Source organism: Colius striatus, chromosome 3 (genome assembly GCF_028858725.1).
Source record: "Colius striatus isolate bColStr4 chromosome 3, bColStr4.1.hap1, whole genome shotgun sequence".
Classification (NCBI taxonomy): Eukaryota; Metazoa; Chordata; class Aves; order Coliiformes; family Coliidae; genus Colius; species Colius striatus.
Genome location: NC_084761.1, coordinates 19,030,208 through 19,056,401, shown reverse-complemented (window position 1 = coordinate 19,056,401; position 26,194 = coordinate 19,030,208). Strand labels below are relative to the sequence as shown.

Sequence of the window (26,194 nt, the reverse complement as noted above, 5' to 3'; positions counted from 1 at the left end):
TGATGTAGTTCTCCTTGTGAAATAATGTCTAAATTTTGGTTTTGATTTGTGTTACCCTTTATTCAGTAAAAGGGACTACTGCATCTTGCACATGTGGGTATTCAGCATTAAGATCTTGGAGTCTATAGTTAAATGATGCAAGATAAACTGTGGACTTCTTCCTTAGTAAAGAAATTAAACCTTGCAAAACCACAGAGCTTTACCAGAGAAAACATGAAACTGACTGTCAGCTGGGAAGAATCTATAATAATTTCATTTATTTATGGTAAAATTAGATCTCTTTCAGTAATCATTCCATCTATTCAGAAGGAATTTCACATTTTAACCATATGAGCTAAAGTATATATGCACAAATATTCTGATAGAAGTACTAATACATTTTTTTATGAATAAAAGTATTTAGATATTTTTTTAGCTTTATTAATTTTTTTGTAAGTAATAGCAGAGTAATTTAGATCAGAAACATAGAGTTTTTTGTGCCAAAGAGTTGGGTGAATGGTATCACAAAGCAGCTGGTGTGCACTTCTTGCTGAAGCTATTCATTAACTTCTAAGTTGCAAAAATAACAGAGAAAAAACCCATTGAAGTTTATCTTTTTGGCTGACTTGTGCAACAAGTTCAACGGTAAAATTTACTTGCAAGTCTAAATGTAGTCCTTAAGAGTAGTAAAAGGGAAGCAGAGACAGCTTTTGGGAATTGCCAATTATTTTTTTCAAACTTTCATAACCTTAAGGCATGAATGACAGTCAGTGGCTACATTTTTTATATGTTTGGATGATCAGCATCTTCCTACTAGATGGTCCTCTCCAACCAATAGAGTTTCTCAAATTAAAGGTTGGATGGTAATTTCTGTGGTTTCAACAGGCTTAAATACAATTTCATTGTTGTCTGTGGAGAACTTACGAAACATAGTGTAAATTTTCACTATATTTTGGGGAAAACAAGCTGACAAAATCGTATTCATAATGTACAGTGAAAAAATGTGAACTAGTATTCCCTTTTTAAATGACAAGGTAAAGCTTCTGTGGAATTTAACATTGAAGAATTTAGTTACATCAGGCAGAGAATTACCTGTAACAAGTCTCTATGAATAATTGTTAGGACTGCAGTTCCTTATTTAACATTTTGCCACCTGTAATGCTAGTTTATGTATTTTTGCTTTGAGGTGGCTATGGACATCTCTATTGTTAAGTTTCAGTTAATCCTGTTTGTGGGTTTACATTTCAATTGTAGAGTAAAATTGGTTTGGAATGTGGCAAGTTCAGAGACACATTACCACAAATATTTGCAATCAATGCTGTCTTCTCTGGTTTTGTTCTTGTTAGAGGTCAGGATTTTTTTTTGTTCTAGGTTTTTTATTTGTTTGTTTTAAGTCCCCAGGGGTACAAATGATTTAGGCTCAGCCTAAATAACATGTCCAATGTAGTTTTTAATGATAGTTGTTAAATTCCCCAGAGCTGAGTTGTTTAATTTTGGTTTTATGTTATAAACAGTTGTCAATTATATTCTTCCAGAATTTGTCTAAGAAATACTTAACGTTAGCTTGGGTATATTGCTGGAGATGTTTTTGCTTAAACTACCTTAGTACCCGAGAACTCCAAGGAGTTAAATATAACAATAGCTTTAAAAATATATTCTAGGGCAGAGTTGGTAAATGATTCACTAGGAAGACTGTGACAACTGTGCAAGGCAAATTGTTAAAAATTGTCATGAATGAAATTGGAGGACATGGCTAAGTGTGGTGTGCTGGGAAGCAAGTGTGGTGTTTGTATGGCGAAATCCCACTACAGAAGTTTGTCAGACTTATTTGAAGAAAACTGCAACCGCATAAATTAAGGTGTTTCAGTTGATGTAGAGTATCTATTGTTTATATAATGTTTTCCAAAAAGTGCGAAGAAAAAGTTATTCCTATACACTAGCTAAAATGCTACATGGATTTTTGCCCTTGGAACTGTTGAGTTCTGTTGACTTTACCGATTGAAGATATTTAGGAGTAAGAGTATTTCTTCCGTGTTTTGTGCTTTTTCTGTTGTTTTTTAAATTCCTACTCAGAATTTGAAAATGTTTTGAGTACTGAAAACGTAAGTAATTTTAGATCTAGTGCCTATTATCTGAAAACTGTAAGGTACTTGTATGGTGACTGTTCCAAATAGTTTAATGTAGAAAACATTGTGTAAAAAGCAGTGAATAGCGAGGACTTGTAGGCAAATTAAATTGTTCAGCCCATGTCCAGAAACACTGCTTGCTGGTCAAGTGAGCAAAATAGACATGGAATTAAGTTCTTCCCCACCAAAGCTGTGGACAGCCACGTGTTCTGTAATGACATTGCTGGTTGTGTGGATTCACTTCAGGAAAACAGTTAATTAGTATGCATTTCAATCCAAATAATTTACTGGGCTGGGTTTCTGATAGTAGTCTCTGGATAAAAAGCTGGGTACATGCTTCATGTTTTTCAGTTTTATACATCTCAATACATGAAATTTCAGAACGTGATACAGAACAAAATTGCTACCATTTTACTGTAAATATAGTTCAGCCAGAAATTGGTTTTTACTATCTCTAGAACTTGTTCCAAAAGCATCATGTGTGGTTTGGTGCAATTTAATACAATTGTCAGTCTTTTCAGTAACAGCATTCATGGAGCAATTGTTCAAGATAAACTCTTTTTTACCTTGAGATGTGGTGAGGTTTTTGCCACTTAACATGGAGGCCACTGGTGGACCTGTTGACCTGTTGTCTATCTGTGCTGAAGTTGCAGCATACTGAATTCAGGTTGAAAATTTCCTTGTATTGCTTCTGGCTCCTGCAGGCCCTTTTCATGCTTCCTTGTGTAAAGCTTTGCACTGGGAGTAACCTGAACCTTCTCATGGTGCTAGGGAGCAGCCTGTGTTAAACAGGTGCTAGGATTTGCTACTGTGCCCTGCTCCTTTATTGTTTTGAGGCTTGAGATTGTTGTAAGATATAGCCAAATGCTGCAAATCAGTGCAGGTAATGTTTAGTGGTTTTGGTTGTTGAGGAATTGACAGTCCAAAAATTGCCACTTGCCAGTACATAGGAAGAAAATAGTTTCTTGGTAATGATGATAAATTGTCAGGTCCAGCATTTGGTGACTATATGAAGATCAAGACCCTCTTTTTTACCTGTTCAGTTATGAGACAAAACTTCCAAAAACCATAACATTGGTTTAGAGGGAAGGGAATAACCTCTCATGCATAATCCAGGCATGTTTCAAACTTTTTCCACTCAAGATATATAGAGGTTGTGTGCACATGCATTTTACAACAAAGTTTTTTCTTTCTCTGTAGCTTTTGAATATGTGAGTGTTAATTGCAGGGATTAAGGGGTTTAGGCCTGAAATTCTTTCAAAAGATGACTGTAGGACATCTCATACTCTTGTAAGTGAAGTACACCTGAAAGTAGTAATTATCTGAATGCTTAATACTTTACAAAGCAATTACTCTGATAGTGTTTCCCTCTCTCCGAAAGCCTTTCTGTTTTTCTTTGGTTTAAATAACCAAAACCCAACCAAGAAAAGCTTTTGTCTTTTTCATGAACTCCTGTCCTGCAGAGAACTGAATCTCTTCAAATTACATGTGCTCAAAAAAATAATCTTGAGGGAGAAAACACATACAGCTATTGATCTTGTTTATGAAATGTTTATGCTGCAGAAAGGAGGGCACACATTAGGAAATGTTAGACATACCTACTGTAAAGACTGCTTAGACTAGTTAAAATAACAGTGTATAAAAATATTAGGAGCCATTTTTTGTTTAGATTTGCAAAGCTTGATTTATGAATCTAATGATGCTGTACAGTTTGAGAGATTTTTATAGTGATTTTTAAAATAATATCAGGTATAACCCACATGATTGAAAGAAAAAAAAAAGGGGGGGAAGGAGAATTACATGCGCAAAAAACCTTGTACTGAAATACATAACTGTTAAAACTATTTTTATGATGCAGTGCACTGTAAGCACTTGGAGAGCCCAGTCTGAAAGCTAGAGATGGGCTACAGAAACAGAAACTTGGATATTCTCACTTCTTGACATTTGACATCAGGGCAATATTAAAATCCAAGCTTACACCTAGCTCGTAATTTCTTAGGCAAATTAACAAAATTTTGGAAGGTCCTGGGATTTGTGAGGTTTCATTCTAGTTCTGCTTTCAAGCCATCTTCTGTGGTAAAGTAAACAAACTGTATGCTACAACTGGCAGATCTTTTTTTTTTTCATTTCCTTCAAAATATTTAGAGTGCTCTGTAGCTGATTTGCTGATATTAACATCTGCACCAGTACTTCTCTAAGGAATGTAATTAATATTATTCCACATAGAATTATATGTCCCTTCAATTATTTATGACCTGATGAACTGTTTTCTGAAGCAATACTCACACTCAGTGGTCAAGGGTCACAACTTGAATTATGTTAGCAACTCCAATTGAAATGCCAGACTCTTTGTAGTTGTACAATTCTAGATGTATAGCCTATTTTGTAAATAAAATACTTGCACATCTCTCTGACCTTAACTCTCATGTAACTGAATGCTTTAATGGTTATGACTTTGCAACATCAGTTGTGATATTGCTTGTTTAAAAAGTAATTATTTCACCGTGAAATAAATATTTTTCTCTCTTCTGTCTATATTTCCCAGATTTCTCAATAAATCTTCATATTTATTTCTTCATTTAAACTCAACTTACTTTAAAATACATAGGAAAAAACAAACACATTACCAAAACACTTAAGCATTTATGAAGAGAAAATAAGAGGCTTATTTCAAAAGCTCTTCAAAGGAAAATCTTAACTGTAGTACTTGGAAGCTTCACAAATCCTTAATCTCATTGTCAAAATGAGATGTCATAATGAAAGTAAACAAAATGATTGAATTGATTTTGATGTAATTTTCAGAAGTAGTTTAGGAAGTACAAACTGCACACAATTATATCAGCAAGACAGAATAATTACCCTTTTTTGCCTTCAAATAACATCTTTCTTTTAGATGATTTTTGTGGAGAGTTTTTTAAACTTAAAAAGGAACGAGGGTTTGTAAGATATATTGAAGTCTCAGATGCAGTTCTCTAGCTCAAGCTACCTGTAAAACAACAAGCTTATGTCTTTATTTTCTCTACATTTTTCCTAGAAAAAAAAGATAATCTGATGCTTTTCTAATTTCTAGAAGTTGCATGTCAGACATTGTTTCCTGCTCAGATGTATCTGTGTATAGAACTGTTTTTGGGTATTTGATAAAGTAATGGGCAGGATTGAGCCTGTTTTCAATAGGTAATCCAGTAATTATTGATTTGTCAATATCAAGTTTCAATCACGAATACACATAAGTATGCCCTGCTTTGAAGGGCTGATTAAATCAGACTGTTACAAATAGCTTGCATATATAACTGATTTTTTTTTTTTAAGCTAGCCCGTAAAGACAAACAGTTGAAGGCATAAAGTTCAACTTGTTCTCTCTCAGGTACAGGTAAACCTGCAGTTCCAGATTACTTCCAAATCCTACTTCCAGCTACTCGTTTTTGGGCTTTCTAAGGCAGTTGAAACTCTCATTTTAAAAATCCATGCAGAGTGCCCAAGTACCATGAGGAGGTGTACCATGGTGGTACAGTTCTCTTGAGCATGGGGGCTGCATTGCATTAAGTTCCCTTGTGCTTTGCAGCAGTCAACCAAGCTGTAGAAATGTAAACAGCTCCTTAGTTCTGCCTTCATTTCTGTCACAGTTGAAACCTGTCTTTCCTTTTCAACCAACCCTTTGAGAAGCTCATGAAATTACATGAAGGGACCGTGGCTATGTTTGGATTTGTATGGCTTCCAGAGCATGAATTTCCCTGATTTTAACCTAAAATTGTGCAATTCCCAATATCAGGTTAGATTTTGAAAGGAAAAGTAAACCAGAGCAAACAGTGCATGTCTGGGCAATGCTTATTTGTTTATTTTCTGCTTAAACATTTTAATCTCATCATGATTCTTGTAAATGAGTCCAGGCAGGCTGGAGAATTGTAAACAGGAACCATATGCTAAAAAACCTTGACTTAAAACTTCTATTTTCTTCTTGAAAAATGTGTCAGGTTTTCTAAATTACAGAGCACTTCTCTCTACTAGTTATCATTTTGTAACTATGGTAATAGTAAGATGGATGAGGTATGAGGTGGTATATTAGGGTAAGAGTTACTACTTGGCAAAATTTCAGCTTCATGGATTAACCAATTGCCAGGGAGCTTGTTTAGGGATATGTATGGAAGCTTACTACTGTACTACCTTTAATCAAACATAATAAAACTACTATTTTATTTTTGCAAGCACTCATGTAGCAACATATAAACGTCTAACAATAGAATTTCTTTTTTTAATGTTATATATTGAAGAAGTTGAGCCAGAATCACAACTCTTGTCATCTGTGTAGCTTTCCTGAAGTTGAAGAAGCTCTACTGAGATGCATAAGGTGCCTGTGTAAGGTATCTGAGCTGCATGCAAATGTGGTTCACTCTCCTCTTTTTCTTTTCTTTTTTTTTTACCCCCCATAAGTGCATCTCTTTTTTTTTTTTTTTTCCCCCTCTGTGTGTGGTTAGGAGTGAAGGCATTTTGATAATTGTAAGTTGCAACATGAGTGTTTTCTGTTAATGAAATCATTACTGTATCTTGAGTTAAATAAACTCATATGTCACGGAACAAAAATATGATCAAATTGAAGAGAACATTGGTTCTGTATTTAAAAGATTATACTCATGCACTCCATCTTCCTCTGTTGTCTACACATGATGAAGATTTTTAGTAAGTATATTTTCAAAACTGGTTCCTCAAATATGGCCCTGGCAATATTTACTTTGTCTTCCTACTAGTTAAACTAATGTATATTTATTCTTTTACTTGTAAACCCATTTTCCCCCATAGATTAAAAATATCAGTCTTTCTTCACCCTTAAAGTATTTTCTTCTATCTCGTTGATATAATTGTGTGCAGTTTGTACTTCCTAAACTACTTTTGTCTCTTAAGAAGGATAGCTTTGATAGGCTGTCAGACAGGTGGGATGCCCACTCATTTGCTGGCTTTGACAGGTCAAATGGTTGTACAAAGCTTTAGCGCAATGATTTTGACTTGGTCTAACTTGAGTATGCTTTTTGGGTAATGAGTTTATCTCTTGGGAACATAGTGCAATGAACTGCAAGAAGTGTTTTGATAGTTCATCAGAAGAGAAAATACAAAGCCTTACTTTACTATAAGCAAAGAATTCTCTGGCAATCAGAGGAAAACTTTTCCTTAAATAGCTAAGTAACTGTAACTGAGCAAAACCTTATTCTCTCAAATACATGCACAGAATTATTCTATCAATTTATGCAAAATTATTTTTCTTTTGTACCTTGGAATTCAGATTTAAGCAAGATTAACAAAAAATCCTCAAGCTACTCTGAATTCCTTTGTAGTGATAGGTATTCTGCCGAGAAATCTATTCATGAGCCTTGGAGAGTATGGCATTTGCTTTGGCTGTAGTCTCAAAGTTTTTAGAAATTTCTGGAACATTTTGGGCAGCAGCTGTGAGGCTTGAGTAGCTGTGTTAATTATATCAAGTTGTAGCTCGTAATTTTCAAGTCTTCCTTGATCTGTTCTCCCAGCAGAGAACTCAATTGCTTTTTTTCCCTTTTTCTCTTGTTTTTCTTTTCTTTATTTTTTTAAACTGTAAACTGATGCATTGCCTGAAAAATCTCTTGTTGGTCATAGCCCTGAAATGTGAATATATTGTCGAATTATTTGTATATGGGGTCGGGATTCAGCCCACCATATGAAATGAATAATCTATTTTGCTGGTATAGTGTTAAGTCCACGTGCTGAGGATATCCATACTTTTCTTCTTAGCAAATGGCAATTTAAGTTCTTCTATGAATGACCCAAAATTTTTTATAGTATGGGCATGGTTTTACATTTTGCATGGTGGATGCTCAGCACTTGGTAGAAAGAAACAACTTGTGTTAACAATCTAGAGTCACTTCAAGAGATATGTGCCGCTAAGTTGTCTGTTGTAGCTGTAAATTCAAGCATGTTGCCAAAAGATAATTAGATTTGTTGCGTTTGGGTGCAATGTTATTTAGGTTTTCAAAGTCAGCAAATCTATTAGTATCAGAAACATTTGTTCACAGCTCATAAGGCCTACTGCAAGCTTGTTATATGAAAATGTCCTTTATTTGCCCAGTGCTTTTTCATTTTCTTGGTTTTTATCAGAGACATCTCTGTGGTGGTCCAGAGGGACTTCCTGTAATTGAGTCTTTGAGTCATAGTCAAATTTCATAGAGCTGAAACAAAGGCTACATTATCCAAAGCAAAACAATGGGTTTTGCTTCAGATATGTAGGCTGCTGATGGCCGATGAAAATGCAAGTGAGAATTCTACTCTCACTTTTGTCTTATTTCCTATTGTTAGGTCAGAATTGGAGACTGTGAAAAATGCCTACTTGGCTTAAAGACTAGCTTGGAGATTTGGAGAGAATGTGCAAAATGAGCTTACTAGTTGACTCTGACATTTTCTGTGGTGATTTTTCTTGGAGGCAGTTAGGTCTCTGAAAGGATGGCAAAATAAATCCAGTTTAGAGCTGCATAAAAAGTTACCTAGATTTTTCATGATAAAAATACCTAATAGTACAGCATAATACTGGAGGGAAAAAAAGAAAAAAAAAAGAATGGCATATGCTAATGGTTATGAAGCAAGGTAATAAAAATAGCAAAAGTATTATCAATTAGATAAGAACCTGTCGTCTCATTGCAAATCCCACTAGATTTAAATAAATGGAACTTTAGCCCAAGTTAGGCATAATTGTATCATTAACCTTTTTAGAATTATATGCATGGAATATCTTGCTTTTAGACTTTATTCAATCTCTTTAATTATATACTTTCTAAGACTTTACAAATAATTGACTATGTCAGTGTAATGCAATAAAAAAGTATGTTATAGAGACAGAAGGTGCTACAGCACTTGGGGCTTGCTTGCATTTACTTGACTCACTTTCTGCAGGTCCATATAAGTGTCTGTTACTGTTTATTTTTACTTCTGTAAATTCCATTTGCTAGAGAGAGATACCTACAGGGAGGTAATAAGTATGAATATTTTCACAGAACTTTTTATTTAATTAACAGAAGTATCAGCATTTCAAAATGAAACTCTATCTTCTTTTTACTTGAGGGTAAGTTCTAACCCAGCTGCTAAATGACTCTGACATTCATAAATGGACACATGCACACCCCCACCCTCATCTTTGTCAAGATTATTTTACTCCCAAGAAAAATACAGACAAATTCATATAAACACATAATCTTTGAAAATGCCGAGCAAAACATGATGTGAGTCTGTAACATAGGGGAAATTTATTTGATTGATTATTATTTCCATCTTTGACTAGTATCTTGGGGATGTGGCTTAGGGAGGGGAAGGCCGTGTACATGTACATACATCAAGTGCTGCAGAATGTTATTTCAAACTATAAATTCCTATGCAAGGTTGAAACCATAGGGGAGGTGTCTTCCTCCACTAGAGGAACAGTGAGTACCGCTACTGCTCGTGGGGAGGGGGCAATGCTGCTGCCAACCAGGTGCCCCTGACTCATCTTTTCCAGTCTGCTTTAATGTCTGTATGCCAATGCAGAGGTGTGGCCTGAAACAACAGAGCTGGATAAGGACCAGGTACGCGTGATATACAGTTGGCTTCCCTGTATCTTCTTTTAGGCAGCTTCTAGATTATCTCATTTGTCCTTTCTTAGCGCTTATGGTTTCAATGGTTACAACAAAGCCCCGACAGCTAAAACCAAATTCTGTCAAGGTTTGTTACTGCTTCAGGCATCACAATTTGAAATCTTACAGCAGCCGTGGAAGAGCAGGGTGGTGGCTTTTGGGGGCACTCGAGGGGTGAATTATAGCTAGACCAAGTCCCCAACCTGCTTTAATTTATCAGACACATGCACAATATACTTGGTTTTCTCACTGGCTTAAGAGTGCTGATAAAAATGTAAACATAACACAGCACCTTAAAAGCATTGTTTTGTTTTCCACTAGAGTGTCACTGGAAAACCTGGTGGTGTAATAGTAGAGAGGCAGCTGGTTAGAGTATTCGTTACAATGAATGAATACCTTATGGAAATGGAAAGACCTTATAAAGGGAAAGGGTTTATTTAGTGATGCACTAAATAAATGCAGTGGGAGATCCGTGCTATGCAGAAGGATGAGGAACATTAGGCACAGTGCAGATAGTGCTTGTCCCCAGTTGCCATCAGTCAGCTTTCAGTGGAGCTGTCAGAGACTTGGTGTCTGAGAAGAAAGGGCAATGGGCATGTTGTTGCAGCTAATGTGCAGGCTTTTTGCTTGGTCTTGCAAGAAAGCTGTGAACACAAACCCTTTGTATGGTAATATCCATCACCTTGATCTGTTTTGTCAGCATGGACAGTTGTCCATATAAGAAAGGCCAAAGAGTGAAATGACAAAGATATTTGGGCATTACCTATAACACGTTGAACGGAAATCACTAGGAAGTTTTATGTAGCACCCATCTACAAAACATTTGGTTTAAGGCACCTCTGTTAGCTCCTCATGCTGAGATTAAAAATTGCTTTAAAAATATTCCTGTTGGAAGTGAAGAGGAAAAGGAGGAAATCAAAAGCTGTTGTTATTACCAATTTAAATTTTTCATTTCTTTGTTCCTACTGTAAACATGATGATACAATATTCCCTCCCAATTCCCAAACTTAAAATATATAGAAATTGTTGGTTTTTTGTTGGAAATGCTGAAAAATTTTATTCTATTATATAAAAAAAATGATCAGAAGACAAGATTGTGTCCTGACAATCAACTTCAAAACAACTTTTTTTATCCATTTAATACCAAATTTATAAATCTCTAGATGCTGGTGAGGTAATTTTGTGCATGAAGAACCTTAGTTGGACTGCAACCATTGACTTTCCTGAATCTAGAAACTGTTTGCTTTCTTTGGCAAATTGGAAGTGAGGAAGGGGGAGATTTCTTTAAAAGGCCAGTTTTTTGGTGTTTTTTCCCTACACAGCAATATTTCACTTCTGTGTTTATTTTTTTTATCTTTAATGCTAGTGATTTATTTTTCTTAGTAGTAACAATAAGAATATATCAATTCACCAGTAAATCAGTGCAACAGTATGTATTAGCATTGACAGCTTAAATCTTCTCCACCGAAATGGTTACGAAAGCATGTCATCTTGGAAAAAGATGGCAAAGCCATCAGCAAGCTCCTGTCAAAATCTTTTTGAGAACAATGGAAGTTAGAATCTGCAAGTAAATCATGTCCTGTGAAACATTCACAATGCTTGGTTGATAGTCAGCTTAGTCTTGCTTGGAGGCACTTGCAGATATAGTGAAGGTTTACTTAAGTTTGGACTGAAGCCCATTTCATTCTCATTCTCTCCAGAGTCACTCTTCTCTAGACTTCAAGAGATCTCTTAATCATCAGAGTCACAGCCAAACAATTACACATAGGTGAAAGTTGAGGCAACATGTTAATAATTTAGAGGTAAGAAGTCTTCCAGAAACAAAAGATACATTTAATGAAGCTCAAAGGGAAACGAACAGCTAAAGGAATGTCAGCTAGTAGAAAAGGAACATGTCCATCTAAACTCTGCCCTGGTACCAACACTCAAAGAAAGTCACTCTACATTTCTGTGCCTAACTTCTTGAGTGTCCAGAAAGACTGAGATGCTGTGTGTTGGTGGTAATGCTTGTGGTCATTTTTGGGTTTTTTTTGCTAGCAAGTTTTCAGGTAGATCCAGATGAAACAGACTGTCCCTGTCAGTTGCATCTACCATTTAGGATTCTTTTTGATCTGGGAGCCTCTTGTAAGACCTGAGCCTGGGATTTTCCTTGGTTATCAGGGTCTTGCTACTTTCTTCATGGCTTTCTGACTTTAGTCTTAACCAAAACCCTATCTGTTGGGGTCTTGGCACAGGTAATCTGTAACGTATGTCTTGCAAAGGTTTTATTTTCACCAAATTGTCATATCAGGTTAATATGCCTTTATGACTCCAGCTCTACCTGTTGGTTTATTGCTTTTTTTTTTTTCTTTAAGATGGTAGCTTGTAAGGTTAATCTATAGACATACACCATTAATCAGTGCTTCAGAAACTAAATTATATGTGAAGGTGTATATATACTACTCACTGTTTTCTCTAGTCTGGGAAGTTATTCCTGTAGACTTTCAGCTTTATGTAGGGCCAGTATGCACAGGGCAGAATTGGTGTTTGCTGTAAGCCTATTGAAAAGAAAGATTATGATGAAGTCGAAGCTGCTTTTTAAATAACAGTAAATCAGAACAGCTAAGACCTATCCTTGTGTCAACTTTTACAGTGAAGAGTATCACCCAAAATGCAAGTAGCAAGCTCTTCTTGACACTGTGAATAGTACTAGAAAATATGTAAAGCCTTGATGCTGCAAACTATACTGTAGATAAGCTTAGTTTAATGTCTGTTGTACTTGCTTGTTGTGTTTGATGGTAGACCTACTGAGTTTGGATAGTGCTTATTCTCTTCTCATATAAAGCATCTGGGTGCATAGGACCATCTGTAACAAATGTTATGTTTTCAGTAATATTCATTGTTTTTGTCCTCAAAAACAATGTACTTTGCAAGACAAAGTCTAACTGCTATGTTGTCTTGAATTGGTTGTAATTGTTGTTTGAGCTTGAAAAGCCCTTCATCTGTCCTACTGTAACCCAAGTTGAGCAATCTGGCATGTCTTTCTACCACATCATAGGGTTGGAAGACTTAATAGGAGTATTGAATATAGGGGCAAACACAGGTGCAGAACTTATGGCTTCCTTCTCATTTGCATAATAGCAGTCAAGTAATTGAAGTGGAGAAAGGTCGTGTAGCCACACACCAGAAAGATAAGCGCACCTCATTTAAGTGTGTTGCCTTAAATCTTTTTGCTTTACAAGTGTATTTTTTCCCCTCAGAAAAATTGGACATAGAAAATGGAGCACTTGTGAGGTGAAGCAAGCAGGTGTGTGCTGGCTCTCTCTGTTCCACCTGAACCTACATTTGCCAAGTATTTGTGTCTGTCAGCTATTGTTCTGAACTTCTTCCCAACAGTAGATTCTGGTTTTGTCAGTTACTTTGAGGAAACTGGGAGCAGCCTCTGGCCATTGCTCATGTTTCTCAACCCTTTCTCTTCCCTCATGCATTCTCCTTCCTGATGTGACATCTCTCTATCTAAAGCAGTATGTGTGTGTGGGGTTTTTTTGTTTGGTTTTTTTTGGTTTTTTTGGTAAGAAACTGAAAGAAAGGAGAGGGAGAAGGAGGCTTCAATCTGGGTTATATTAAAAGCAGCACTGCCTGAGTTTGGTGGCAACTGATTCAATTTGCAGGGCTATTAACATACATTTTAAAGTGGCAAATAGAGAGGACCTTATTGAGTTTACAGGAAAAGCTAGGAGTGATACTTTTGTATGATGCAGTAGGCATGGAGAATGAGTCCAGTTAAAGAGTGTAAATCAGATGAGAGCCATGCCTAATATTTGAGTAGTTGTAATGTGATGGTAGTCATCTGCAACAGTTGGCCAGACTGAGGGGCCAGGTGTGGAAGGAAAGGAGTTTCTTTAAATAATATTTCACTGTTGTTGCTTCATTCCAAAGCAGATTTTTCTTGTGGTTGATATAGCAAATTCTGTGTTGTACTGGGAATTCTTTGTGGCAAATGGCTGGCAAATCTTGACTGATAAGACCTTGATCCATCTGTGCACTTAAGTGACTCTTCTTCCAAAACCTGTAAGTGTTGTAGGAGCTCCCCTTCTCTGTGGAAGGTAGTGCTGACAGACAAGTGAAGCAATGTGTGTGCCACGAAGCAAGGGAATTCAGTGACTGTTGCTTTGGTGCTGTGTGGATCCTGCTGAGTGGCAGCAATTCTTTATAGGCTTTCCCCAGTTGGAAATGGACAATTGTGATGCAAAGAGTAAAAAGTGTTAACTTAGACCCTCTGCTCTTGTGATGCTACCATCCCTTACCTGATAACATTGCAAATTGGCACATGGGGAGCCTTTATACAAGTGCTGTTGTCTAGTGCCTTTTGGTGCAATTATTCTAGTTTCCAAGAAAGAAAGTGAAATAATTGTCTTCTTCTTGTATCTTTGTCTTTGAAAAATATAAGAAAGTCCACCTTTATATAGCAGCCATAGGGAAGTGCAAGTTGACACGGCCTGGATCCTGACAGTCAGACTTGGACACCTTATTGTACATGAGGTTTTTTTGTCTGTAGTTGTTTTGGGGTTTTTTTCCTGTTATGTTTTTAATTTTTAAAATGGAGGCAAACTTGTAGATGGGACCAGATAATCATGGTTTAACTTATTATGATTCTTGCTGTCTGGTGTCATTGAAGTTTGAACACACTCTGTGTATTGTAAAATGACAAAAGATGGCACAATGCAATAAAAATCAACCATACAGATGTCTTCAGATATCGATCTTGGCAATGCTGATATAGTGCCTTTTTTCTTATCTTTCTCTGGATGTCTGTGGTAGGTCATCCACAGACTGATTTCTTACTTTGCTAAGCTTTACTAGGATTTTGATGCATTTTGTCTACCCTTGCATGACTGTTTTTTTTGAACCTCACATTCTATTTGAGGCAAGTAAGGTGAATGAGGCAAATATGCTCGCAGTGCTAGGTACGTTGGGAAGGAAGGCAGGCCTCGGAAGGTGAATTAATAAGTTTCAAGCCAGTCTGATATTCCAGCAAGGCAGCCTACAGAACTACATTGACATTTGATGAAAGTAGTATTTTACTGTGGAGACAGTGCATTTTCTCATCCTTTCAGAGAAGACTTACTTGTGAAAACTGGGTTGACCAATCTTCTGATTCACGTGACTGAACATAAATGAGTATTTGTCCATGCTCCCACAGCATCTGAATGCTTCTTAATGCCTTTTTAAGTGCTACACCTCTTGTGGAGTCACAGATAGCCTTACTATGTTTGGCCATATTGAGCTGGAGAAATGGTCATCTGGAAACAGGAACTGGAAACTAAGGTGCAAGAAAACTGAGCAAATCTCCAAGCTTGCACTGCATATTTGTGTCCCAGAAAGATGATGACCTTGGATCTTTTCTTTCCCAGCTTTATACCTGGTCTCTAAGGTATAATCTTGTACTGCAGTCTTTCCCTTCTTAAAGCATGCATGCCTCAAGCAGAGAAAACAAATAGACATCTGATGTCTTGGAACAGTGCTCAAGTAATAGTCCAGCCTCAGATCACAGTGCTGATAAGTGCATGGCACTGGTAGGTTGAAACTTCACATGTTTTAAAACAAAAATTACATGTCTGCAGGTGAGGAAGAAGCTCAGGGACCGAGTTCTTACGCCTAGCATCCCCTGTAATCCTTGGGCAAGTGTTTGCAAAACACAGCTGCTTTGCAGGAGTTAAAGGAGAGTGTGCATTCCAGCTCAGTTTTCTGCTGAGCTGGAACATGAAGCATACTTCAGAAAGAATAACAGTGTGACTGTTAGATGTTCTTCTCATTATTAAGCATTCTTTGGGTCAATGGGGCTCTCTAAAAGTTGAACTACATTGTTCATTTTCCAGCTGTGACTCCAGTGCTCTCAGGAAGGAAAAGGACACATAGTAGAAGATGTAGGAAAATAAGGTAAATGAAGCCTTAGGGAACTATAACAAAAAAAAAAAAAAAAAGTAGCCTGTCAAAATAAGAATCAAGGAGCCCCAACCCAAGCTCAGAAAGAGCTTGCTTGCTTTCTGCTTCAGTGAGACCTATCAGTGAGGATTGAAAAAGCATGTTGCAAGCAAAAGATGTCTGTACTGGGAATGTGAGAAGAGTGTGTGGGATGGTGGAAGATACTAGGAGCTCTTGGAAGGAGAAGAGCACTTTGGAAGGAACAAGATAGTGTGGAAATATGTGGTTTCATAAGTGAAACTGTGAGCATCATAAAATAACAATTGCATTTATGTAATTAAATGTAGCAACCAACAGTTAATACTGTTAACATTGCTAATTAACATACAATTAACATTGTACCCAAACAAGTTCCTTGAGAGAAGTATCCCTTCTATTTTTGCTAAACTCTAATACTTCTTTTCAGTATTTCATCTATTGAAGGAGACTGTAGTGAGGAGTGTTACTCAGTGCTCACTCTTTCGTATGTGCAGAAAAAGCGTATCTTTAGAAATGAAGCTGATATAGAAGTTATTATTCAATACAAATAGTTATGGAGCATTTGCCAGCGAGGGTTGTGAACAAGAACATGTTTGAAGAAACATTCTGTGTTGTCTTTGGATACGTTGCTTCATCTTTGCATGTCTCAGATTGTCATTTGAAAAACAAGATTAATAACTTTCTATATTTTAGCTTTTTTGCCAGGCTTTTTTGGTTTCCGGGTGTTTAGTTTCAAAGCTCACCAAGACAGGAGAGCTGTTGAACAGCTAGCAGAGAAACATCCTGCTTTCAGTGTGGGCCTCTAGGCATGTGGTGCAGATGATACTTAAATGTCAGTCAGAAATGTACAGTGCTGAGTGCGGGTGACTGCAGTTAGCATCAGATGGCCTTCTAAAGAGATAATGCTTCCTTGTAAACTGGGCTATCGCTCTAAAGTATCTTTTGGTAAGTATGTTGAGGCAGGAACTAAATGGTAGGAGTAGTTTGAGGCAGTGCTTGACTGTTAGTTACATGTGTGACACTGGGGATGAATAAATTTATGCAAATACTGAAATATTCTGTACTCTTTTTAAGGGTTGTAACCTGCAAGCAGGTTTTCTATGCTAGAGTATAATCTATAATCCTCTTTCTTTGTGAAAGATCTAAGACATTTTAGGAAGTAACTTTAAAAAAAAAAATTAAACAGCAGCTTTTAGGTCATGGCAAATGAAGGAATCCTCGTTAGATAGGAGTTGTGTTCAGTGTGTGCTACAGAACTCCTCACTGCTCCTCCATGCCCAGACAATTCCCTCATCTCATCTGACAGGAAGCTTCACCAAACATTCAGGTGGCCTTCTTGAATTCTTAAGTAGTCGCACCCCAAAATTTCAGTGGTTTAAAATGAGGGGGAGCTTCTGCAGAGTGGAATACCTTGATCTTCTCAGTCTTGTACTGTGATGGTAAGCTAAAGCATGGAGGATGAATGTACTGCTGTGGCAGGGAGAGAGAAATGTTTTTCTCTCAAAGTAATGTGGTAAAACATAGTAACAAATGCTCATACAATGTTCCTGTAAGTACTGCATCTTCCTAGTGAATATGTGGCCCTATTCGGATGAGAACCATGTGCAATCGAGACTTCGTAAAACTAGGTCGGTGCAGGTAAATTTGCAGTTATGTACATTTTATTAAAACCAAACTGATTTATAAAAACCAGACCAAACCAGTTCAATGCAAATATATGTCTGAAGAAGCTTGCAATGCCTTGTGAACAGTTTTAAGTGAGGTCAGTTGCTAACTGATTACAACTGATACTGAGATCACCCTGGTTTAAGCCAGTCTTAAGAATATTCATTTGACCTTTTTTTACTGTACTTTAAGGGAGATTTTCAATTCAAGTAGTTAAAATAGTACAAAAGATCACATGAATATAATCCATCAGAGAATGAGTGTGCTTTTCCTGTGTAAGCCCTGAGAGGATAGTCAGATGAAGGATGTGCATCCTGAGGGGCAAAGAAATAAAAAAGACCAAGACTCAAAGAAGTAACATGCACTTTTTAGGCATGGCTCTGTGTTCTACTGCAGAAGTCATGATATTTACTAAAAAAAGAAGTTTTATGTATCTTTAGAGTTCTGCAGATGGGACAGTGATTGGATTTGCTGGTAAGTGAATGATGGGAGAGCAACAAGATTTTTAGCGAAAGATAAAGTCTGCTATTAGAATCTAAGATTTAAGTGGATAAAAACGCTTAATATTTTTGAACCAGAAGTGTGAAGGTGCCTAAATTGGAACCACAAACTTAAAGTGAAGTTGGCTAAAATAGTTGTTAAACGTGGATTTACGGGTAATTTTCTCTGCCAGAGAAAGGAAGAATTGGGGAACCTTGAATTCTTAACTAGATAAGAAGATGAAAGTCTGATACTTGCTTTCTTATCAGTCATTTATATCTTAATTAGTTGAGGTGTTTTAATCCATATGTTAGTCTAATATTTTTTAAATTTTTTTATTTTGACAGTGCAGCAAATGCACTTCTGGAACAGTTTTGAACTTTTTTTGTTTTAATATAACAACTGGTAAAATGGTCGGCAGTTGATCTGATAGCTCTGTGTCAGAGTTTTGAAGGTTAGATGCAGGCTTTTCACTCACTTTAAGGACATTACCATGCATGTCTACATAAAAAAAATTACCAAAGGGAAGTTTTCATTTTTTGTGGCACTCTTATTTGAAACTGGATACATTATACAAGGCTTTTATTGATGCTTTATTCTGTCTACTTAGATTGACAAGTGCTACTTCTCTTTATTGAAATAGTCACATTGAGATTGTGAAGGGACATAACAATCCTTCCCCTTTCAGATAGATTTGTACTGAAGTCGAAAGTGCTGGTTTGCTGTGAGTTGCCTGAGAGAGTGCTTTCCAGTCAGCATTTGGTGCTTCAGACATAAAAAGGAGGAAAGTTCCAACTGAAGACACTGTATTACATGATTTAGGAAGCCTCCTTTTCATTCTTGTGCATGCCAAGTACCCAGGAAGGAGCGCAACAACCCCTGTAGATGGAGAAAAGGGCTTTAGATTAAGCTAAGAGACTTGCAGAAACCTTTTTTAAAATCACATATTAGTTGAAGAGTTTGTCCCACGTTTGATGCTTTTATGTATCCAATGCATATTTTCTGGTTTTAATGTATGAATTTTAGGGCACTATGTTCAAAGGTTAAAAAGTAGTTTTTAGTTTATGGTGTCCTTTCCTATGTATTTTTGTGGGGTTTTTTTTGCCAGTTTTTGAGGAGCAAAATTTAATTTACATTTAAGGATACAGAAGCCTATTGACCCTACCACACAAAGCACTCTAAGTATATAGTAGTTCATTTGATTAATCGCTGGCTGAGTAAGGTATTAAATCTATTTAAATTGATATATTGGTATACTGTGAAAATGTGGTCGTCTTATGCAAACATGACTTTGGCCACAATTCTGAAGAAGTAAAATTAGTACTTAGATTACTCTAGATATATACTTGAAAATGTGTTAGTATTTTGATAAACTTTTGATAAACTACTGTTGTAGTGTACATTGGCCATAGTGATGAATTTTGAAGAGCTGGTTAAGGGTTTGTAAACGTGGAACAGGCAATAGACAGATTCACTACGAGAGGATAGGGATTGTCTCCTTAGATTTACAGAATGCTTAACCCAACAGTGACCCCAAAGTCTGTGGCAGTAATTAATAGTAATAATTGTACCCTTTTTTTCCTAGGTCACTAGCAAGTGTAGACAAGGAACTGAAAGATAATTTCTTGCGGGCCCTGGCTGAGAGAGAGGAAGCCAATCGTACTGGAAAAATTTCTGTGAGTACCTGTGGGGTCACGATCTTCTTAATAGGTTAAAAATCAATCTAAAGAGAAAAACAAGGTATTTTACAGGAAAACTTCAGACAGAACATTTGAAAAAGATTATTTGATATGCGAAATTTCTTGAAACCTCAAAGTTTATTGATTTTTTCTTCTAAATAGGCAAAGCACTTAAATGATACTCAGACTCTACAAAAGTTAAGTGATGAGCTGAAGGACGGAAAAATATCAAGTAAAGTGTATTTTGATTTAATAAGAAAGCAATTCCTTTGTGCTTTGCAAAATTCATTATAATATGTGCAGTAAGTAGAGGAAGATGCAGCCTGATTGTTAGGAGAATCTCTTGGAAACTCATTAATGTTGGTGCTATCAGAATTTCCCTGGTGAATTTTGGTGGGATGGTTGATATTTGAGTCTAATATAGAAAAATGTTTTGAATATGACCATGTGCTTCCTGACTGAGCCAGCTTATACACAGTAGCAAAGCTGTCTCTGCACAGTGCCTGCTGCTACTTTACCTTACCAGGATAATGCTGGCAGAGACCACTTGGGAATCTCTGGCTTTATCTGCCACTTGCAGACATGCATCTAGGGATCCTTGGGGAAGTGTTGCTGAAGTTTAAATTGCCACTTGCAATATTAGCTGGATCAATATCCTTCAATTTAAAGGGAGGAGGATGATTCTGTATCCTTAATTTTTTAATAGCTTTAGTTTTGCACAAAAAGGAGTTTGTGCCCACATGCTGTGCAAGCAGAGAAGTTTTAATTTTCATGATGAAGTTTGATCTGTTTCAATTTAAACTTCATAACACAACTGAAAATGATCCCAGAGTGGTCATCCTGTTTTTACTGCTGCATTTAGATAAGCAAGAAATAGCACTATTCTTCTTTGTATTGTAGCAGGAGTCTCGATTTCTGTCTGTTAGATGGCTTTTTATATTAACGAAAAATAATACAAGTGACTGCAAAGGCAGCACTGAGCATTCTGGAAGTCAAAAGTGATTGTGATATTATTTCCTGGTTCTGCTTGCTGAAGAAGTTGATCAGGCATACACTAATTTATTTTTTTTGTCCTAATTGAAGTAAAAGCATAACTCTTCTCCTTTCCTAAATTCTTGGGTTGATATTTATTCTTTCATGGCTAATTAAGCTGTAGCATTCACAGAGGAAATGCTGCTTGAAGTGTGTTTCCACAACATATGTGAGCAACCTTTCTCAAGCTTCAGCTGCCTGACAGATATCTTGGAAACTGTGCTTCTTGGGGTATTTAGGGATTTCTGAGAAAATTTAACAAAAAGTTAACTGTATTGCAGAAATAAGATAGGATCAGACAATATCATGATGTTTTAGCCTTGAAAATAGAAGCGTTCTGTGACTTATTCCACAAATTTACCATAATAGTGAAAAAAAAACCCCAGTTGATAATTTTAACACCTTACTCTTACAGTTCCCCTTTCTGCCTGTGTAATTTCTTCGTTTTACAGAGGGCGGCACTACGGAGTTACGGAGAACTCTTTCAGCACAGCAAAGGGTTGTCAGGTATTTCTGGCTTTGTGTAAATGCAACAAGGCTGAGCCAAGCATTTCGGACTGCTTGAGACCTCCCTATGGATTGGTTCCAGTCCCTTGACTGTGCTGATGGGGTGCTGCATAGATCTAGGGGTGGGAAATGAAATGTGCTTTTCTGTTACCACATAGGGCCTAAAGAAAACACTGGAGGAAGCCGAAGTCAGTAATAACCTTTTCAGTCTTGTCAACACAGTGCAGTAGCAATCATTGAACACCCAAAACTGGATCCAGTGCAGTTTGGGAACTCCTGGAAGCTTCTGGAGGAGATTCCACTCCTTGAGTGAAGCTTAACCCTGAGAAATCTGGACAGAAAAAAGTAGAATAGGTTCATAAGTTGCTGTGTATTCTTATACTACTGTGACAGAGGTTATCGAAACAAGCAGGCAGGAGACACCAGAGCTGTGTTAAGCAGAGCTTAGATTCAGAAAGCACTAGTAAGGTTTTAGTTCTGTCCCTAGAGAGTCACATGTTACATTCAAAAAACATGAAGAGTTACAGTCAAAAAAATGAAGGTAGATAAATTAAGGACTAGCCTTTAAAATAAAAAAGAAATAGTAAGCACCTCATCAAAATGAAGACAGCTGGTCTCAGTAACAGAGTTCTCAGGCCTCCTGCAGTGATACAATTTCTAGGCCCCCAAAACAGCCTCTGGTTATGTATCAAAAGTTTTTGGAACGGAGACTATTATTACAAGCTATTCAGTACATACCTAGATATAATGAAGTATATGAAGTGCACAATTTCAGCCTCAACTCTGACTCTGTTGCAGTTTGCTGGTTTACAGGGCGACCTGTAATGGTTTCTCAGTAGACTTCAATGTGGGGAATGCATTTCCAAGGTTGAGTCAGAACATAAACCCGTTGGCTATGATCATAAATGCGCATAAATGTACATTTTGTTTTTTTACTATTGTGTACTTAATGAAGCAACAGAGAGAAGATGTTCCTTTATGAAACCATGTTTTGTTTTTTTTTTATATTTGGACAGTACTACTTGTATTATTACTTGGGCTATAGATAATTCTGTATGTTTTAAGGGTTACACTTGGTCTCTAAGACCATATATGATGGTTGCTGAGAGGACCAGCCTACCCAGAGAGAACTCTGCCTCTTTGGAAATTTAAAACTGCTGCCAAGCAATGCTTACATTGCAGGATCCTGTCTCTGTTCAGTACGTGAGACACTTGTGTGGTTTATGTGCTTCTCTGTTCAGTACGTGATCTCTGGAATCTGCTTCTCCTTTTGAAACAAAGGCAGGGCAAGCCATGGGACTTGCTTCCAAGTCGCACAAGTTGGACTAGTAAGATGAAAGACACAGCAGGGAGTCATCATATGACTTCCCATCCATCTTTGAATGGCACCATATGACAATAGCAACTTGGGTTTCTCTGAGCCAATCGGCAAGTTCATTAAATCCTTGGGATTTCTTAGAAAACACTAGTCAGTGTAAGACTAACTCTTTTTCAGTCCATCCAGATCAAGCTGTAGAAGGCTTATAATGGGTAATCAGCACACACATCACGATGAGATCATCTGCTGTCCTCAGCACAACAGGAGTTAATGCTACTTGATGGAATTACCTGCTGTAGAGCTAGACTTCAGGGTTATTGCAGAAATGGGACATGAACAAGTAAAGCATCAAAAAATCATTTCAGCAGCTGAGTGTGTTCTTGACCAAATTTTTCTTAATACTTACTTTGTTCTAGCATTATCCACAGCAAAGCTCAGCCCTTTGTTTAAGGGTTAGCAGCAATTGTGCTGCCTCTGACAGTGACAGTGATACTGCATCTAGTAGATGTAGAGAAGAGTGTCCGTGCTCTTACCTGATGTTGCTGAAGGGAGCTCTGCTGATATGTCTGGGCCCTTAGAAATAAATCTCTCTCAGAAAATGATTTTCTGTTTGTCTTTTCTGGATACACAGCTGGCTTATACTATTTTTATTAAAAATCCCGAGCAGCAACCAGAAAAATAAAAAAAACACCAAAACAACTCAAACAAAAAGTCACAACTCTACAGCAAAACTCACAAAACCAGAAAAAACCCAATCAAACAAAAACCAACCAAAAAACCTAACCCAAACAAATCCAAAACAAAAAAGCATCAAAAAAGCAGGGTAAAATGTCTCCTCCTTTTCTCATATTGAGTGGAGGAGGAAGATTTAAAAACATCCATTCTCAAAAACTGCACTTCACTGTGCCTAGAAAAAATCTCTCTCAGCTGTGCTTGATGATTCTGTATGGCTTGATTAGCTGAGGTTCCTGTTTCCTCTCTGTTTTATATTGGCTTTTGCAGGTCATTCGTATTCCAGGTGGATCTAGAATGAGCCTGTCATCACAGAAGTGTTACAAATAACTGCATATTAACAAGTTCTATTCAAAGAATTGATCCAGAAAAGTTTATGTGGGAGAGGTGTATGATAGTTTTAAATAAAGAGCAGGGGCTGCAGACTAAGATAAAAATGGGCTACTGATGGATTTTGGCAGTACTGATGAAATCTCTTATATTCTCATAAGTGAGAATTTGCCTGAAATCCATTGCAAGTCTTAGAATCAGATGAACTTGGCAGGTAAACAAGTCTTGACTTCTTTACACAGGTGTGTGTTTACCCTATCTAGCCCTCACCTATGCTCTGGTATGCATTACATATTACTTGTTTATTCAAGGTGATAAAGGGTTCTATGGATGTCATAGTTTGTGTTTACAAAAGCCTTAGGAATTATGCAGTACTCAGGAACTCCTTTTTGTGTCCCAGAGCAAGTGTCCTGGTTACTGTGTGTATACCTTTTGGGATTGGCTTAGGGTGATGGGGCAAAGGAGATGACTTAGAGCTGCACTGATGTATCTGAAGACATAGGTATCCTGTAAACTTAGATTTGAATTTCATGGCAATGAGAAAAAGTGATAGTTCTGTTCTTCCAGGCGTCAGTGCCAGCATCAAATGTGTTTGGGCACTTCGTAGAGTTAGGGACATTAGGAAGCTAAGGATTCGTCCTTCTTCACCCAGTTCCACTGACTGGAGGAAAAAAGAATTCCACAAAAAACCCAAACCAAACCAAAAAACCACCCAAACAAACAAAAAAAAGAGCTAAACCAAACCCAAGATACAACAAAACCAGACCAAGACCCCCTCACGTTCCTGTTCTCAGTCACGTGAGAGCTACGACCAGGAGATCAGAGGAGTTTCACGCCTAGTAGAATGGAATTTGTTTAGTTTTTTCTGCATTGAGCATTAGCTGTGAAAGTAGGTAGATGGCTGGGCCTTTTTGGCTTTGAAATACGTGCTCTTGAAGCTGTATGGAAGCACTGGTTACAGCTTGTTCCTTTAGAACCATTCAAAGCAACCACTGTAGCTGACTTGGAAAAACTGTGAATTACGCACTTTTTAGTATACCCGTTTCCTGTGCTGAAAACTCGATGAAGGATAAGATTGCATTGTGTATGACCAACAAGGTTGTGCTGACATGGTCTTTTTTATCCCTTTACTGTTTCCCAATATCTGTTATATGTTCCCTTGTAAGAAAAACAATGTATTATAGAAACGTTTATACCTCTTTCAACTGAACCCATGGTTGACTGTTTAATAAATTGCTATGGAGATTGCAAGAGTCATGCAGGTCATCATAACTTAATTTCAAACAAAACACTTCTGCCCTTGAAATACAAAATATGCAATGAATTCCATGTCATTGGAAAGAAATGAATCTGTGTTTCCTGGATGTAGATGTGATCTTTTAATTTTGTTTCTCGAAGGCTTGGATTTATATGCATTTATGCCCAAATAAAAGGGGGTAGGGATATGTGGAAATCACATTATTTCTTGAGGCTTCTTGCATGTATGACAGACAACCCCTTTTTTTCATTCTGTCTTATCTCCAGAAATCATAGGTGGGATTCCTTGCTACTGTTTGTGTATATGCTGATGGACGTTTAGCAACAGGTGTCATACACTTGGAATGCTTGGAAATTGAGCTATTGGATCCAGAGTCATATGAACCTCAGAAACAACTGTAAGGGAACTGGCTGTACACTTATGGTATGGTGTTATTTCACTTGTAGGATCATGAAGTACTGGCAACAGAAAGGAAATAGCAAAGTAAGCAAAGAATGTTACTTAATGTTATGCAACTTACTAAGGCAGCTGGTAAGTTCAGTGTGATTTTTTTTTTGTGTGTGTCTATCAAATCTGTTTTGGAGAAGTATATCTAAACAATGACTACTTAATATAATTTATTGAATTTATAGAATACATGAATTGTGTTGTACTAATGACATAATGGCAGTGAATAACTGCAAGTTACTTGTGCTGTGGCAAATGGTTCAGGTTTCAGATGAGCTGACAGCAAGGCAAGGGCATAGTATTTGAATAGTTTTCACTGTTATCAGAAGACCTCAAGTGTCACCTAAAATTCCAATAAAACTACATAATTTGATTAACTTCTATTAATTCAAGACCAATTTAGCTCCTTTTAAATACCTTGTAGTTGGTTTTATTTGTCTTGGCAGGAGTTTTGGATTCATTATAAAGACAGCTTGAGAGGGACTGATGAATAACTGCATAGGGATATGTGATTCTGTGTCTACATTAGCATTTCAGTTGAGATGAGGAGAGCAATTTTTGAAATGATTCTCTCAGTGAGCCTCAGTTACCACATGCTAGTCTTGCATTATAGAGCAATCTTCGAATGCACTTAGTGGCTTTAATTGAAAAAACTCCAAACATTAACAAGAAGCAAGACTCTAGAGGCACCATCCTCTTACAGATAGCCAGTTCTTGGGATCTCAGACTGGTGGTACTATGACATAAAGATCCCCAAATATGTGTATTGTGGGAACACAAGGCCTCTGTCTCTGTTTCATTCTTGAAGTCCTGCTCTTCGTGTTGCATGAAGGTCTAGTGTGAGTGGAGGCTGAAATCTCTCCTGAATGGAATCTAGATAAGTGATAATTTTTTTTTTTAGTAGATCTCTTAAATACAGCCAACCCAGTAAAGAATACTAATCCTAGTGAGGAAGCAGGTGGCATACAAATGGAATTATAGATGTGTGGAGCAACTGTATGTTGCAGTTCAGCTTACTGTATTTGTGACAGTAGGATGTGTTAAACGCTAGCACATGTGATGGAAAACTTCCATCATGG

General features: G+C 37.1%; 1 protein-coding gene across 1 annotated transcript in view; it reads left to right on the top strand.

Annotated features, from left to right (window-relative positions):
- CFAP299 (cilia and flagella associated protein 299) overlaps positions 1-26,194 on the top strand; it is a 193,706-nt gene that overhangs the window by 31,981 nt on the left and 135,531 nt on the right. The window contains exon 3 of the mRNA XM_061992191.1: positions 19,398-19,488. Coding sequence (XP_061848175.1) covers positions 19,398-19,488 — 91 coding nt within the window. The remainder of the gene's footprint in view (positions 1-19,397; positions 19,489-26,194) is intronic.